At 43.8% G+C, this 18,170-nt stretch overlaps 1 protein-coding gene across 1 annotated transcript in view; it reads right to left on the reverse strand.

Moving 5' to 3' along the window:
* Window positions 1-17,503, reverse strand: part of SLC14A1 (solute carrier family 14 member 1 (Kidd blood group)) — a 29,219-nt gene extending 11,716 nt beyond the window's left edge. The window contains exons 1-4 of the mRNA XM_081319301.1: window positions 17,449-17,503; window positions 11,749-11,938; window positions 8,954-9,082; window positions 3,622-3,814 (exon numbers count right to left, since the gene is read on the reverse strand). Of these exons, the coding sequence (XP_081175427.1) occupies window positions 3,622-3,814; window positions 8,954-9,082; window positions 11,749-11,938; window positions 17,449-17,476 (540 nt within the window). The 5' untranslated portion in view covers window positions 17,477-17,503. The remainder of the gene's footprint in view (window positions 1-3,621; window positions 3,815-8,953; window positions 9,083-11,748; window positions 11,939-17,448) is intronic.
* Window positions 17,504-18,170: the final 667 nt, after the last annotated feature.

Here is an 18,170-nt window from a genome sequence, read left to right on the forward strand (position 1 = left end):
ATTGCCCCCAACAATCTGGGTCCTCATTTTTACCTACCTGGGAAGGATGGAAGGCTGAGTCAACCTTGAGCCTGGTGGGATGCGAACCTGCACTAATTGCAGGCAGCTGGTGTTACTTAAGGAGGCATTAGCCCACTGCTCCACCAAGGCTCTTGTGTGAACTTCAGTTCCCTAAACCCCCAGGATTCTGGGATTTGCAGTCCATACATCTTAAAGGCATCAGAGTTGAGAAACATAACTTTAGAAATATTATAACCTTTTTGCAACATGAATCAAAGAGGGAATCTAAAAGGTTATAAACCCCAGTTCCTATTTGCAAGCAAACCATGCCTTAGGACCTCTTTTTTTATGAAGTGTCAGTCTAGCCTTATCCTTAGTTTAATGTTTTATTCTAGCAATTTGTCCAGTACTCAGAAACCAGGTTCATCCAAGATGCTTAAATAACAACAACAACAACAACAACAATTGGAAGGGACCTTGGAGGTGATCTAGTCCAACCCCCTGCTCAGACAGGAAACCCTATACCATTTCAGACAAATGGTTGTCTGAATCTCTTCTTTAAAACTTCCGGTGTTGGAGCTTGAGCAGGGGGCTGGACTAGAAGACCTCCAAGGTCCCTTCCAGCTCCTATTCTATTCTATTCTATTCTATTCTATTCTATTCTATTCTATTCTATTCTATTCTATTCTATTCTATTCTATTCTATTCTATTCTATTCTATTCTATATTTTCTATTCTATTCTATTCTATTCTATTCTATTCTATTCTATTCTATTCTATTCTATTCTATTCTATTCTATTCTATTCTATTCTATTCTATTCTATTCTATTCTATTCTATTCTATCCTGAGAGATTGATCAGGGCACTGACTTTCAGTCTTTTATGTTTTTATACTTTTCATATTTTTATCGTTGTGAGACACCCAGGGCTGTTTGAAGATGGGTGGTCATGCAACTGTTCGAAAATACAAGGCAACCGTTTTACAATCCAATAAAAGTAAATACATATAATCAATGGTCCAAAGGAAGAAGGTGTCAGAGCTTTTGGTCTGTAGACACGTATTGTTATTGTGGTTATTGTGCTTTTCCCCAAGAGATCAAAGTTTCCACAATTCTTAGAAGTCAGAAAGTAGACTATAATATACGGATAGACAGATAGTATGTTATAACATCTTAATTATGCCCAATTCGGGTGATATGGTTCTAGGCCGTTTACACCGTCTATAAAAGCCAAGTGCCATAATAATATTTCCCAACCTAGCCCAGAGAGAGAGGCAGCTTTCCAACGTACTGTTCTATGGTTTTTAACGTTGTCACGAATAACAAGCAACTTTTTTGTGGATTAAAGTGCAGGAAAAACTGTTTTCATGACACGGTTATTTGGTGACTCCTATGTTTATTTGGCTTCGAGTGGGCTGGACTGCGGCTGGATAGGCGACAACCATCATAATTTGCATTCTGTCACACAGTAAATTCATCCAATCCTTAGAAAAAGCAACTGTAAGGAAGAATCAGATGTTCTGCTGACTTGATGCCTTCGGGGATACTTTTTTCAAGATAATAATAAAGACATTAAAAAGATGTTGAGACTCTAGAAAGAGTGCAGAGAAGAGCAACACAGATGATCAGGGGACTGGAGGCTAAAACATACAAGGAACATTTGCTGGGTATGTCTAGTTTAATGAAGAGAAGGACGAGGGGGGACATGATAGCGGTGTTCCAGTATCTGAAGGGCTGCCCCAAAGAAGAGGCAGTCAAGCTGTTCTCCAAAGCCCCTGAAGGCAGGACAAGAAGCAACGGATGGAAACTCATCAAGGAGAGAAGCAACCTGGAACTAAGGAGGAATTTCTTGAAAGTGAGAACAATTAAATCAGTGGAACGACTTGCCTCCAGAAGCTGTGGGTGCTTCAGCAGTCAAGGTTTTCAAGAAGACATTTGTCTGAAATGGTATAGGGTCTCTTGCCCCTGCAGGGTGTTGGACTGGATGACCTCTAAGGTCCCTTCCAACTCTGTCGTTCTCTGTTCTAAAGAGAAATTGGTGCTGATGCTTTCTAGGATAATGGTCTTCAAAGATGTCAAAGTTTGTTATACTTTGTTATACAGAGTGAGTGGGATTATTAATGAAGAGAAGGACGAGGGGTGACAGGATAGCAGTCTTCCAATACCTCAGGGGTTGCCCCCCAAAAGAGGGAGTCAAGCTCTTCTCCAAAGTGCCTGAAGGCAGGACAAGACACAATGGATGGAAACTAATCAAGGAGAGAAGCAACCTAGAACTAAGGAGAAACTTCCTGACCTTGTGAACAATTAACCAGTGGAACAACCTGCCTCCAGTAGATGTGAATGCTCCAACACTGGAAGTTTTTTTAAGAAGAGACTAGACAGCCATTTGTCTGAAATGGTACAGGGTTTCCTGCCTGAGCAGGGGGTTGGACTAGATGACCCCCAAGGTCCCTTCCAACACTGTTATTCTGTTATATTCTGTTACATTTGTCCCATATCTGGTCCTTTATGTTCTTCCAACAATGCATTCATCAACACATTAAGCAAGTCAATTCAGCTTGCTGTTGGTCATTCAATGTGGTGTCAAGAGTTGTCAAGTTGTCAAGAGGAGGTTGAGTTTAGAGTCCTTGTGCTGCCGAAAGCAGCACAGGCCTGACTTTAATCCACAATTCTAACCCTAATCCAAAACCTAACCCCAACCACATCCCTAAGCCTATTCATGACTCTCTTTTCATACTTGGCCTAAACAGTTCTCGTCCTTCTGCATAATGCCTAGATATTATAGAAAATGCCTAGGGAAACTACACAGCATTTTAAAATAACACAGATTTCAAATTGTTGGAGGAAAAATCTTCCTCAGGATTCAGTCCAAGCCGGGAATAAACAAAATGGCGACTGCTTTAGAAAGAAGGTTGCAGTTTATTGAAAAGGAGAGCCAGACAGGAAGATGGCTCTGGAAGAAAGGAGAGTGAGCACATGCAGGGAGTGGGTTTTTATACCCTCTGGAGCCTTTTGTTGGGAGTTGTTCCTGTGGCATGAACTTTGACCTGAGCCTGAATGTGCCTTTCTGGTATTCTGATGGTGGTGGGTTAATCCCATGATGTCCCAAAGGTCATATCCTGCTGCCCTGGGGCTGTGGCTGATGACTGTTGGATGTTTGGTGTGAGGGATTGTTGATTCTAGGGATCTTTGCCTTTCTAATCCCAGCTTCCTGGCTCCAATCTTTCTGACAAGATTGTCACATCTGCATTTCTGCAGATCTGGTTTCTGTTTGGGGCAGAGAGAGACTTGGTGGGGCGGATGTTGGTTTCTGCCTTTAAAATCCTTTGGGGAAATATAACATTCTGCCTTTTTAATATTTCCAGAAATATTTCTCTCTCTGGATTCTTCCCACAACACGTTGCCCCAAAACGTCACACATTCTATGGCTTTCCTAGGCATTCTATACAATGCCCAGCTTTTCACACGATGCCAGTAAGAGAGGCATCGCAGCAACCAGAGCATCCAGGTCAATGCACACATGGTATCCACACTGATGTGAAGCTTCTTCCTTTGGAGATTCCCCCCTCCCCGCATCAAAGACCCCCACAACAAAGGGGTACCTGGTTGGTATCACCTTACCATAGTCACTTGAACGTCAGACCAAGAGTTGTTTGGCAAAACGGTGGTCGGTTCTACCAGCGTCGTCGGGAAGAAAGGATTATAATGGCCGGTGGCCCCTAGGAACAGGCTCAGAGCCAAATTGAAAGGCAGCGTGAAAACTGGAAGGTCCCATTTGCTGAAGAGCGAAGCTAGAGCACTGGTAAAGATGGGGCTGAAAAAAAAGAACAGGAACGATAGCAGATCATTGTCGAAAGTATGTCGTCATTTTTGTTACAGACTTCACCAGACTTTGCCACACTTGGAATCCTGCATCCACGATGTAAAAAAGATGCTGAGACTCTAAGAAAGAGTGCAGAGAAGAGCAACAAAGATGATCAGGGGACTGGAGGCTAAACCATATAAAGAACGGTTGCTGGAATTGGGGATGTCTAGTTTAACGAAGAGAAGGTCGAGGGGGGACGTGATAGCAGCGTTCAGGTATCTCAGGGGCTGCCCCAAAGAAGAGGCAGTCAAGCTCTTCTCCAAAGCCCCCGAAGGCAGGACAAGAAGCCACGGATGGAAACTAACCAAGGAGAGAAGCAACCTGGAACTAAGGAGAAATTTCCTGACAATTAGAACAATTAACCAGTGGAACAACCTGTCGCCAGAAGCTGTGAATGCTCCAACACTGGAAGTTTTTAAGAAGAGACTGGACAGCCATTTGTCTGAAATGGTATAGGGTTTCCTACCTCAGCAGGGGGTTGGATTAGATGACCTCCAAAGTCCCTTCCAACATTATTATTATTATTATAAAACTTTTATTCATAAAACGTGAAACTCAGTCAACTGAACACTCAAACTGACTGGCACTAATGGTTGACATGAGATGCTGCCAGCATCCTAGGTATCAAGCAGGTATCTCCTTAAAATGTAAGATGTTCCGAGTAGCGCAGTTTTTTGTAGCTTTGCTGGAGTTATTGCAGGAAGCTGCAATTTCTTGATGTGTTTTGTAAAGTTTTTGGACATAGTTCCCAGTGCCCCGATTTTTTCCAATTCTTTTTCTTCGACTCTGGCATCTCCTGGTACAGCGATATCAATCAACTGTACGCTTCGGTTCTCTACAACTGTGATATCTGGCGTGTTGTGTTCCAAATGGCGATCTGTCTGTATTCGGAAGTCCCACAAGATCTTCACCCTCTCATTCTCCAAAACTTTTTCCACCCTATGTTCCCACGACTTTTCGGACACAGGCAAGTCATATTTTTTACACAGTGCCCAGTGGATTAGTTTAGCAACCCCGTCATGTCTAGCTTTGTAATCAGTTTGCGCGATTTTGCTGCACTCACATATGAAACGTGAAACAGTTTCAACTTTGTCGTTGCAAAGTCGGCAATTTGGATTGTCAGTAGTTTTTTGTATCTTCGCTTTTGTTGTTGTTGTTGTTGTTATGATGATGATGATGATGATGATGATGATGATGGCTTTTTTAGAACATAAAGCATAGGGTTGGGAGAGACCTCCTAGTTGAGAGGTCCCCAACCTTTTGGGCGCCAGGGACCGGTTCCGTGGAGAGAGGTTTTTCCGCGGACTGGAGGGTGTGTGGTTTTGTGTGCTGCCTGCATCCCACGGATGGGGCTTTGCTTGTTTGTGCAGGCTGGTTGCTGGCATGCCACAGCCCAGTACCGGTCCACAAACAAGGGGTTGGGGACCCCAGTGTTAATCCAATTCTTGCTCAAGGCAGGAGACCTTATTTCATCCAAGGCAGACGGTTATCCAGTTTACTTTTTTGCAAAGCTCCAATGATGGAACAGCTACAACTTTCAGAGGCAAGTCGTTCTGCTGATTACTTGTCCTCACCATCAAGAAATTTGTCCTCACTTCCAGACTGGATCTCTCTTTGACGAGCTTCCAGCCATTACTTCTTGTCCTGCCCTTTGGCGCTTTAGAGAATAAATCAACCCCCTTTTTCCTCTGTGACAGCCTTCAAGTATTGGAAGACAGCTGTCACGTCTCCCAATCCATCTCTTTGATAGCTAGACCTCCCTACCTGGTGCTCCTCAACCATTTCATCCTATGATTAAGCCCCCAGACCCCTGCTCATCTTTGTTGCTCTCCTCTGCAGGGCTTCCAGAGTCTCAACATCTTTTTCACATTGTGGTGACCAAAACTGGATGCAGCATTCCATGTGTGGCCTCACCAAGGCATTGTAAAGGCATTGCAACTTCTTCTTTAACAGAATAATAGAGTTGGAAGGGACCTTGGAGGTCTTCTAGTCCAACCCCCTACTCTAGCAGGAAACCCTATACCATTTCAGACAAATTTGCTGTCCAGTCTTTTCTGAAAAAAGTCCAGTGTTGGAGCATTCACAGCTTCTGGAGGCAGGTTGTTCCACTGGTCAATTGTTCTGACTGTCATGAAATTCCTCCTTAGTTCCAGGTTGCTTCTCTCCTTGATTAGTTTCCATCCGTTGCTTCTTGTCCTGCCTTCTGGTCCTTTGGAGAACAGCTTGACTCCCTCTTCTTTGGGGCAGCCCCTGAGATACTGGAACGCTGCTATCCTGTCCCCCCTCGTCCTTCTCTTCATTAAACTAGACATACCCAATTCCAGCAACTGTTCTTTATATGTTTTAGCCTTCAGTCCCCTGATCCTCTTTGTTGCTCTTCTCTGCGCTCTTTCTAGAGTCTCAACATCTCTTTTATACATCGTGGTGACCAAAATTGGATGCAGCATTCCAAGTGTGGCCTTACCAAGGCCTTGGAAAACGGTATTAACACTTTACGTGATCTCGATTCTGTCCCTCTGTTCATGCAGCCTAGCACTGTGTTGGCTTTTTTTGGCAGCTGCAGCACAGGGCTGGCTCCCACTTAAGCGATGATCCGCTCCAGAACACCTAGAATACTCTTGCAGTTTCTAGTGTTGATCCACCTACTGCCTTAACCAGTTTGGGAACCTCTCCTCTCCCAGAGAAAGAACGAAATATTTTGGGGAATATTAGAAAGAGGCAGAATATGTCCCCTAAAGGAGATGAGGAGAGACATCTTCTTAAAGCAGGGGTCTTCAAACTTGGCCCTTTTATGACTTGTGGACTTCAACTCCCAGAGTTCCTCAGCCAGCATGCCTGGCTAAGGAATTCTGGGAGTTGAAGTCCGCAAGTCATAAAAGGGTCAAGTTTGAAGACCCCTGTCTTAAAGGCAAGAAACAGCCTCAGTCTTACTGCTTCAAGCAGAAACCTGAAGAGGCTAATCTTCAAGAACGGAGATGTTGTAAACCATTCAGAAAGGCTGGGGCCACCCTATTCATAAACAAAATTCCTTTAGCCACAACTCCTGCAGAGGTTTGGAGCTGATGGGATTAGAAAAACAAAGACTCCTAAACTCTACGTTCCCCCACCCAGATCCAAGGACAGGACAGGACCTCCCAGCCACAATGGGAGTCAGGCCATCATAATTGGAGTACAAAAAAAGGCACACTCAAGCACAGGTCAAAGTACATTTCACAAGGAGCAGGCATTCAAACACAAAGCCCTACTCTCGACTCCATTTTGTCAGCTGACTCAGAACCGCCTGCTGTTGTTGGTTCTGCTCACCAATAAACAGAGACTTTCTTTCCTAAGCAGCCTCCATTTTGCAGTGTATGCCTCCCAGCATACACAAAGGACAGCACAGCAGGAGGCTGATGGTGCAGATCAGCAGAGGGGCTGGACAGCTCCGGGCGATGACTGCTCACTCAGGATAAGCCTAATGACTTAAGCTGTTGACAGCCCCAGGCATGGTCAGCCTGGTGGGAAGCCAGGATCTACACCCATTGTCACCTGCACTGGCAGGAAGCCCAGGTTTGAACTGATTGGATGCCATCCACCTGGGCAGGTACAAATAGACGCCAGGCTCCCCTGTTTCTCCAGTTCGTTTTGTTCAGAATAAACTCATCTTTACCCCAGCTCTGTGTCCATCTCTATGTGAAGCACGCGACTTTACACATTTCATTTCCAGCATCTTTCTCCCGGCTTGGAACCAGACCTGATTTTTCTTCCTGCACCGGTATCTATTTCATTTTTCCTGCCTAAGCAGGATCTTACTTTTTTTCACCACTGAACTGCATCAAACTTCAGAAACTCCAGGAAAAGAAGAATCTTTTTTTTAAATCCATGATTCTGGGATAGGAACTGGAAGTCTGAGACTTTCACAGCAAAAAAAAAGCTTTGAAGGTACGTGAAGATTTCAGCCGCCCCCCCCCCCCTTTATTCAGCAAGCAAAAACAAGCAGTCTAGCTGTGAGCGAGCTTTAAATTTATAGACTTTTCTCAATATGAAGGAGAAGTCAAAACGTGTCACTAAATTCCTTGGGATAACAATGGTCTTCTTCATTGCCACTGTAGTCCCCAAAGCAAGCAAGTCCCGAAGCTGCTTTTTCAAAAGGCAACTGGCCTTTGTTTGTTCTTGCTTGAAGACATTAAAATAAAGAGCCTTGGTGGAGCAGTGGGCTGATGCCTCCTTAAGTAACACCAGCTGCCTGCAATTAGTGCAGGTTCGAGTCCCACCAGGCTCAAGGTTGACTCAGCCTTCCATCCTTCTGAGGTAGGTACAATGAGGACCCAGATTGTTGGGGGCAATTAAGCTGACTTTGTAATAATGCCGCCTGGGGTGTGTGTGAAAGCCCTAATAAGCAGGCATATACATAGAATGAAGGCTATTGCTAAGCACATTGGTTTGTGCTTCTTAGATTGTAAGCCGCCCTGAATCTTCGGAGAAGGGCGGGATATAAATGGGATTTTAAAAAAAAAATAGAATAGAGCTGGAAGGGATCTTGGAGGTCTTCTAGTCCAGCCCCTATACCATCTCAGACAAGTAACTGTCCAGTCTCTTCTTAAAAACCTCCAGTGATGGAGCGCCCACGATTTCTGGAGGCAACTTCTGTTCCACTGGTTGATTGTCCTCACTGTCAGGAAGTTTCTCCTTAATTCCAGGTTGCTTCTCTCTTTGATCAGTTTCCAACCCTTGTTTCTCGTCCTGTTTTCTGGTGCTTTGGTGAATAAAGTGATGCCCTTCTTCTATGTGGCAGCCCCTCAAATACTTCTTCAGTCAGAACCGAAGAAGCTTCTCGGAGGAAAAGCAAAATGTCTTCAAGCAAGAGCAAAGGCAGTCCAGTTGCCATTTGCAAAAGCGCTTTTGGGACATCCATGATCTGGTTGACTGAAAATCTCCATAGACAATGCAAACAAGCTTATCTGGAATGCAATGGGGAACAAGGCTTAGGATATATTTTTGTGACCTTTTCCTGGAAGTGGTGGACGATGCTTTAACTTGACTCAGGAGAAAAGAAGAGGGCAGAATTAGGAAAAAAAAGGAGAGAAAAACTAATTTATATAGACTCACCAGGTCATAGACATGAGTATAACAGGAAGTAGAAGCCACCAATAATATTCACCCTTGTCTGAGAAGACGGCCATCAGCATCCCGGCAAGGACCCCGTTGTAGCCGTGGAGTCCAGCAGCAATGGAGGATCTGAGTAGCAACCACGGGGAGAAATTACTTTGCGAATGTAGAACGAAGACACACCTAGATGGACGTTCTTGAACATCTCACAAACTCAGGCAGAGTCAGCAAGTGGAACGTGCACATGTTCAAAGTCAAGCCATTTTTAAAAAATAAACATAATTTCATTGTGTGGGTGGCTGTAGAAGTTGAGTGACGAAATAATTGTTATGGTCTCTGGGCTCCAGAAATGTTTGTTTAATTTCAGTAAATCTCTTTTTTTTTATTGAAAAGTTTTAAAATACAGTTTTCCCTTAAGAAACCCCCCTTCCCCCTCCCTGCTCCCCCCCTACCTCCCCCCAACCTCCCTCCCTCCCCCCCTCCCTCCACCCTCCCCCCCCCCCCGACTTCCCAGAGCTAAATACAAGGTATATACATATAAAAAGGCAACCATAAACAACCATATACTAACAACTATAAGTTCTAAAATCCATCACTCTCTAGCTTATATAGGATAAGACACACCTTAACAATATTAAATATATATAAAAAACTAGAATAAAAAAAGAAAAAGAAAAAAAAAACGAAAGAAGACTTATTCGAATGCTACATAAAACTTCTTAACCCTATACTTGTTCTGGATAAACTCAATCCATTTTCTCCATTCCATAATATAGCGTTCTTGCGAATGATCTTTCAAATAAGCCGAAATCTTCGCCATCTCTGCCAGGTCGGAAACCTTTAAAGTCCACTCTTCTATGGTCGGCAGTTCCTCTTTCTTCCAATATTGGCCTATCAAAAGTCTTGCCGCCGTAATTAAGTTCAACATCAGCTTGGTGTCCACAACTGTAGCGTCTGCAATTATTCCCAACAAAAAAAGTTGCGGACAAAACTTTATCCTCTGTTTAAAAATCTTCTGCATATTCCACCAGACTTTTATCCAAAAAGCCTTAACCTTCTTACATGTCCACCATATGTGGAAATACGTTGCATCTTCATCACCACACCTCCAACACTTAGGCTGATAATTCGGATACATACTTGCAAGCTTTTTAGGATCTAGATGCCATCTATAAAACATTTTGTAAAAGTTCTCTCTTAAATTTTGAGCTTGAGTAAATTTTACGTTCCTCACCCAAATCTTTTCCCACATGTCCATTGTAATAACTTCCTGGATATTTTGGGCCCATTTTATCATACAATCCTTAACAAGCTCTGTTTCCGAGTCAATCTCTATCAATGCAAGATATATCCGTTTAATATGTGCTGACCCCTGATTTCTAATCTGCTTTATCAAATTTCCATCAGTCATTGTAAATCCATTTTTCTGGTCTTCTTTCCACCTGGCCTGTAATTGAATATATTGAAACCAAGATTGAACAACCTTCTCTTCTCGCAAGAGGCTATATGATTTCAAACACCAAACATTCCTTTCCAGGCTTAAAATTTCCTTGTACGTAGTCACATCATGTTTGAAACCAGCATGTATATTTTCTATTGCGTGTTTTGGAATTGCCCACAATGGTATCTTGCTGCTTAGCTTATGTCTATACTTCTTCCAGACTCTCAGCAATGCCTGTCTTAAAATATGCATCCTAAACACAGTATCTACCTTCTTATCATACAACAAATATGCATGCCAGCCAAACAACAAATCATGGCCCTCAAGATTTAATAACCTCAATTGCGTCAAATTAATCCAATCACTTATTCCTACTAATGCAGCAGCTTCATAATATAATTTAAGATTAGGCAATTTAAGGCCACCTCTCTCACGAGTATCCTGCATAATCTTAAGTTTAACTCGTGGCTTTTTCCCTGCCCACACAAATTTATTGATACCTCGCTGCCATTCCTCCAGATTAGAATCTTTCTTAAGAATCGGTATCATTTGAAACAAAAATAAAAATTTGGGCAGGACATTCATTTTCACTGCTGCAATCCGTCCCAACAAAGACAATTGCAATTTTTGCCAACTCTCCAATTCCCTTTGAATTTTCCCCCATAGTTTTTCATAATTATTTTTATATAGCTTTGTATTAGAGGGCGACAAAATCACCCCCAGATATTTAACCCTTTTAACAATCTCAAATCCAGTTAATCCTTCTAAGAGAGCCTTCTGTGAAGCTGTCATATTTCTAGCCAAAATTTTAGTTTTCTGTGTATTTACTTTAAATCCAGAAACCTTCCCATATTGTGTTATTATCTCCATCAGGTCTAATTTCAGTAAATCTCATCTTCTAAAATTAAAAAGGGCATGGTCTTCTTGCTGGTTTAGAATAGAACAGAACAGAGTAGAGTAGAGTAGAGTAGAGTAGAGTAGAGTAGAGTAGAGTAGAGTAGAATAGAAAAGAAAATATGGAATAGAATAGAATAGAATAGAATAGAATAGAATAGAATAGAATAGAGCTGGAAGGGACCCTGGAGGTCTTCTAGTCCAGCCCCCTGCTCCAGCAAGAGAAGCGGATATATTACAGGGATTTTTACCCTAGTTTGATAACTGTATTTGAGCTTAGCTGACTACCTTTTTTTTAATGTAATCTTACATTGTAAAGACTGGTTAAAGATCATAATCAAATATTCGATAGGATTTGATGGCATGAATATTGTCAGTTAGGAGAAATCAGTGGCTAATTTCATCTGAGCATTGAAAGAGGAGGAGGAGGAGGAGGAGGAAAAATTAGAGGACAACCTACCTCTCCTGACTTAGAATAACTGCAGTTAAAGTTGAGACAATCACTCCAGCGCAACACACGAGTGTCAGCCAAGGACTCTGGACCAGGAATCCAATCAGCAGGATGAGGCCGCTGAGTGGATTGTTCACAAACATCACTTGGGAGATTCCCCGCAAAAGCCAATCAACAAATTGGACGGTCACAGGCTTATCTGAAAGACAAAGCATTTGACAATGTTTCATAAGATTGATATACGATATGTGATATGTGATGTGATGTGATACGATATGATATGATAGTATGATATGGATAATATATAGAATAGATGAATAGAGAGATGATTTTGAAGGAAGGAAGGAAGGGAGGGAGGGAGGGAGGGAGGGAGGGAGAAGAGAGAGGGAAGGAAGAAAAGAAGGAGAGAGGGAAGGAGTGAAGAGAGAAGAGAACAAAGGAATGAAGGAAGGGAAAGAAGGAAGGAAGGAGGGGGAGAGACAGAGAGGGAAGAAGGAGGGAATAGAGGGAAGGGAGAGGGGAAGGAAGGAAGGAGAAAGAGAGAGGGAAGGAAGGAGTGAAGAGAGAAGAGAGCGAAGGCATGAAGGAAGGGAAGAAGGAAAGGAAAGAAGGAAGAAGAGAGGTGGTGAAGGAAGGAGAGGGGGAAAGGAAAGATAGAAAGAAAGAAAGAAAGAAAGAAAGAAAGAAAGAAGGAAGGGAAGGGAGGGAGGGAGGGAGGAAGGAAGGAAGGAAGGAAGGAAGGAAGGAAGGAAGGAAGGAAGGAAGGAAGGAAGGAAGGGAGATACAGAGGGGCTAAAAAAGGATGACTCCATTACAGATTTTACAGCCCAGGTATCTTGACCCAGCTTATTCACAACCAGAGAGCTACAATTTTTTTTTATGACAAAACTGAACAGAAGAGGTGACAGCCTGCAGCATGCTGGTTCTCCATACTTTTTCCCGTGGGTGTTTTCAGGGCCCTGCGCTTGTCCATCCTGGGGCCCAAAGCCAATGGACAGATCCAATGGTGCTTGCATGGCAGGGCAGCGGAAGCAGTCAGACGAACTAAATGAACATTGCAACGTTGTGATTTTATAATAATAATAATAATAAGTTGGAATGGACCTTGGAGGTCATCTAGTCCAACCCCCTGCTCAGGCAGAAAACCCTAGACCATTTCAGACAAATGGCTGTCCAGTCTCTTCTTAAAAACCTCCAGTGTTGGAGCATTCACAAGCATCTTGAAGTTGCTCAGGTTGAAATACTGGTCTAATGTATTGTTTCTCTGGATCAAGCCTGTTTTTCTGCAGAGTGGATGGCTGGAAAACTTGAAATGTCCTGGCTGAGGAATTCTGGGAGTTGAAGTCCTTTAACGTTGCCAAAGTTGGGAAAACCTGAGAGAGTTGGTGAAAAAGGTCTGCCTGAATGGAAGCTCTGATTCACGGTCCTTTTAACGCTGCTTTCTTCTCTACTCTGAATTCTCTTTGACCTGGAGACTAGGAGACAGCACAACAAGTTGTGCATTCATTTTTGCGTACGGCAAAACGTTTAACAATTCTTAGTAAGTGCAATTTCAGTTGCTTATTTGCAGCGCAGAGTTCAAAAACCTGGGCCTGGAGGGTTTATAAAAGTGATCATCGCCATAAACTGCAACAATATTATGCGGTAATAAAGTGCGTCCTTTGGGGAAAAAAATAGCAACAATAACACAACGCCAGTTTGCACTGGTGGCTAAGGTGCTAGCCTAGAGCAGGGATTTTCAACCTTTTCACCCATAGTACCACTTTTAGGATATGGCGACATCCGAGTACCACCAGTCGCCAAGCAAGGTGTCAAAAACTTGATGACCAAAAAAAAAAAGGAAAAAAGTGATGAAGTACAGGTAGTCCTCGACTTACAACAGTTCGCTTAGTGACTTTTTGAAGTTACAATGGCACTGAAAAAAGTGCCCCTCAAGCCACAGCCGAGCAAGACGCCTGCTTGCCCGCCCGGCGGCGCTCTTCCTCCTGTCCGAGGTTTTCATCGTTGTGAGCATTTCTGTTGAGGATTGGCAGAGGAGGTGGGGGTGGGGGGTGTTTGGTGTTTATTTCCCTCCCCTCCCGCTGGGTGCTTGCAGCCGGTTTGGGTCACTTCACATGACCCTGGGACACTGTGACCGTCGTAAATATGAATCAGTTGCCAACCCTCTGAATGTAAATCACAAGACCCTGGAGATGCTGCAACATTCCAGCTGATCGGCGCTTCTTCTGGGCTCAGCAGAAGCACCAGGATCAGCACCGAGCTCCACTTGGATCCTGGTGCTGATCCTGGTGCTTCCGCTGAGCCCCGACAACCCTGCAGCTCCAGTCGTCTCTCGCTTAGGCTTGTGCGGTGCTGCCACCGGTTCAGCTCATTCCCCTCCCCGCTACCACTTTTCTAGGATGGTCGCGTACCACCTGCCAGGTGCCAATGTACCACAGGTGGTACCCGTACCACTGGTTGAAAAGCCCTGGCCTAGAGGAGACTGGTAGTTCTACATTAGGGAGAAAAGCCGACTGGGTGACTTTAGACCGATGATCAGGGCACTGAGTTCTAGTGCTGCTTTAGGCACGAAAGCTGGCTGGGTGTCTTTGGGCCAATCACCAGGAGACTGTGAATTCTAGTCTCGCCTCAGGCATGAAAGCTGGCTGGGTGATTTGGGCTAATCACAAAGAGGCTGTGAGTTCTTGTTCCGCCTTAAGCATGAAAACTGGCTGGGTGACTTTGGGCCAAACACCAGGAGACTGTGAGTTCTAGTCCCACCTTAGGCATGAAAACCAGCTGAGTGATTTGGGCCAAACACCAGGAGACTGAGAGTTCTAGTCCTGGCTTAGGCATGAAACCTGGCTGGGTGACCCTGGGCCGGTCACCTTCTCTTGGCCCAACTCACCTCACAGGGTTGTTGTTGCAGGGGAAATAGTAAGAGGAGCGAGTATCATATATGGTGTCTGCAATTAACCAGGGGAACAACCTGCCTCCAGAAGTGGTGAATGCTCCAACACTGGAAGTTTTTAAGAAGTGACTGGACAGCCATTGGTCTGAAATAGTATAGGATCTCTTGCTTGAGCAGCGGGTTGGACTAGATGACCTCCAAGGTGCCTTCCAGCTCTGTTATTCTGTTAAAATGGGTTAATGCGTGACCAGATTGCGTAAACGCCACCAATGAGGATGCAACGTCAAAATATAGAAGGAATTTTGGAAAACAAAGTAATTTGTCCGATCTTCCACAATTCCACAACAGGGTTTTGTTTCTGTTGTTTGAAAGTTTATGAACTGGGACAACTGCCAAGTGTGTATATCTCTGGCAGCATCTGGTGTGGCTCTTACTGCCAATAAGGTTGCAAAATATGACACACATTTATTATTCTCTGCAAAAACATCAGGCAATTGGGAAGCTGATTGAGTGGCTCAGTTCATGCGGAAGACACAAAACAGCTAATTTATGTTGCTCGCCTGGAAGTTGGCAGATGGCCTGAACATCTCTAGACCAGCTTGTGTTTGGGATTGTGACACACCCTCCGAGTGTGTAATTTAACACCGGGGTGGCAGGCAGGCAAGCAAGGGGAATGCTTGATGTGGGACGGGGCTTCGGAGAGGGAAAGAGATGGTGGAGAGAAGGAGCCTGAGCATAAATAACTTGGGATGTGTTTATAAGGTAAAATAAGGGTCAGCCTAAAGCTTATCGTAGGATGAGCAATGACAGCTTTGGGTGGTGGAGAAAGAAAGAAAGAAAGAAAGAAAGAAAGAAAGAAAGAAAGAAAGAAAGAAAGAAAGGAAGGAAGGAAGGAAGGAAGGAAGGAAGGAAGGAAGGAAGGAAGGAAAAGAAAAAGAAGAAAGGAAAGGTAAGAAAAGAAAAAAGAAAGGAAAGAAAGAAAAAGGGAAAGAAGGAAAGAAAGGAAGAAAGAAAGGAAGGAAGGAAGGAAAGAAAGAAGGAAGGAAGGAAGGAAGGAAGGAAGGAAAGGTAAGAAAAGAAAAAAGAAAGGAAAGAAAGAAAAAGGGAAAGAAGGAAAGAAAGGAAGAAAGAAAGGAAGGAAGGAAGGAAGGAAAGAAGGAAGGAAGGAAGGAAGGAAGGAAGGAAGGAAGGAAGGAAGGAAGGAAGGAAAGGTAAGAAAAGAAAAAAGAAAGGAAAGAAAGAAAAAGGGAAAGAAGGAAAGGAAGGAAGGAAGGAAAGGTAAGAAAAGAAAAAAGAAAGGAAAGAGAGAAAAAGGGAAAGAAGGAAAGAAATGAAGAAAGGAAGGAAGGAAGGAAAGGTAAGAAAAGAAAAGAAAAAAGAAAGGAAAGAGAGAAAGAAAGAAAGGAAACAAGAAGGAAAGAAAGAAAAAAGGAAATAAGAAAGGAAGAAAGAAAGGAAGGAAGGAAGGAAGAAAGAAAGGAACGAAGAAGGAAAAGAAAAAGAAGAAAGAAAAGGTAAGAAAAGAAAAAAGAAAGGAAAGAAAGGAAGGAAAGAAGAAGGAAAGAAAGAAAAAGGGAAAGAAGGAAAGAAAGGAAAAAAGAAGAAAAAAGGGAGGAAGGGAGGAAGAAAAAAGAAAAGGAAGAAAGGAAAGAAGAAGAGAAAAAAGAAGGAAGGAAAAGAACAAGAAGGAAAGTAAGAAAAACGGAAAGAAAGTCAGAAAGGAAAAAAGAAGAAAAAAAGGAAGGAAGGAGAAGGAAAGGAAGATGGAGGGAGGGAGGGAGGGAGGAAGATGGAAAGGGGGAAGGAAGGAATTAAGGAAGGAGGGAGGGAGGGAGGAAGGACCAGTTTTTCCGAAAAACATTCTTGTACAGTGTTTTTCTATCTTAGCATCTTTAAGATTAGGGCTGGCTGGGGAATTCTGGGAGTTGAAGTCCACATATCTTAAACCTGTTGGCATCCTGGCTTGGGAATTCTAGGAGTTTATTTTTATTTTTTATTTTAATTTGATTTATATACCGCCCTTTTCCCGAGGGACTCCCGAGTTGAAGTCCACCTGGCTTAAACTTGCTGAGGTTGAGAAACATTTGCCCTGCATGATAATCAAGGCATTCAACAACTTTTCACTAAGAGCCCACTTACACCTCTGCTTCCATTGGTTCCATTGAAGACCAGGGGTCTTCAAACTTGGCCCTTTTCTGACTGGTGGACTTCAATTCCCAGAATTCCTCATTCGGCCATTTTGATGAAAGTGTGGGCTTGGATCCAGACTCTCAGGGGTCTTCAAACTTGGCCCTTTTCTGACTGGTGGACTTCAACTCCCAGAATTCCTCAGATGGCCATTTTGATGAAACCATGGGCTTGGATCCAGACCAGGGGCCTTCACACATGGCCCTTTTATGACTGGTGGACTTCAACTCCCAGAATTCCTCATTCAGCCATTTTGATGAAACTGCGGGCTTGGATCCAGACTCTCAGGGGTCTTCAAACTGGGCCCTTTTATGACTGGTGGACTTCAACTCCCAGAATCCCTCGGTCGGCCATTTTGATGAAAGTGTGGGCTTAGATCCAGACCAGTGGCCTTCAAACTTGGCCCTTTTATGACTGGTGGACTTCAACTCCCAGAATTCCTCATTCGGCCATTTTGATGAAACTGTGGGCTTGGATCCAAACCAGGGGCCTTCAAACATGGCCCTTTTATGACTGGTGGACTTCAACTCCCAGAATTCATCAGCCAGGAATTCTGGGAGTTGAAGTCCACCAGTCATAAAAGGGCCAAATTTGAAGACCCCTGTTGTAGGGGTATCAGAAACGTCACCTACCTTTTAGCCAGTCTCCAAACACCTTCATATCTCCGGTCACACAGCTCAGGGCTCTCAACACTTGCTGGCAACTTTTGCCTGTTGACTTTTGTGTCTTGTCACACTTTTCAGCAGCGGCATCGATTTCCATTGTGAGTTTTGGATCCTGCCCAGACAAAAAAACAACAAAGCATTTGACCGACTGTCCTCCTGAACTTCCTTTGGGTCAACAACGAGCGCTGTCTTTCCACAGGAACATAGGAAGCAACTCCGAGCAAAACAGCCATGGATGCCATAAATATTTTCCAGAACATTCTAAGGCAGGGCTTTTCAACCTTTTCACCCATTGTACCACTTTTAGGATATGGCAACATCTGAGTACCACCAGTTGCCTAGCAAGGTGTCAAAAACGTGATGTCCAAAAAAAAGAGAAAGAACAAAGTGATGAAGTACAGGTAGTCCTCGACTTACAACAGTTCGCTTACTGACTGTTTGAAGTTACAACGGCACTGAAAAAAGTGCCCCCCAAGTCACAGCTGAGCAAGATACTTGCCTGCCCGCCTGGTGGCGCTCTTCCTCCTGTCCGAGGTTTTCATTGTTGTGAGCATTTCTGTTGAGGATTGGCAGTGGGGGTGGGGTGGGGGGGTGTTTGGTTTTTATTCCCCCCCCCTCTGGGTGGTTGCAGCAGGTTTTGGTCACTTCACATGACCCTGGGACACTGTGACCGTCATAAATATGAATCA

This window comes from Vipera berus (genome assembly GCF_964194415.1).
Source record: "Vipera berus genome assembly, chromosome: 2".
NCBI lineage: Eukaryota > Metazoa > Chordata > Lepidosauria > Squamata > Viperidae > Vipera > Vipera berus.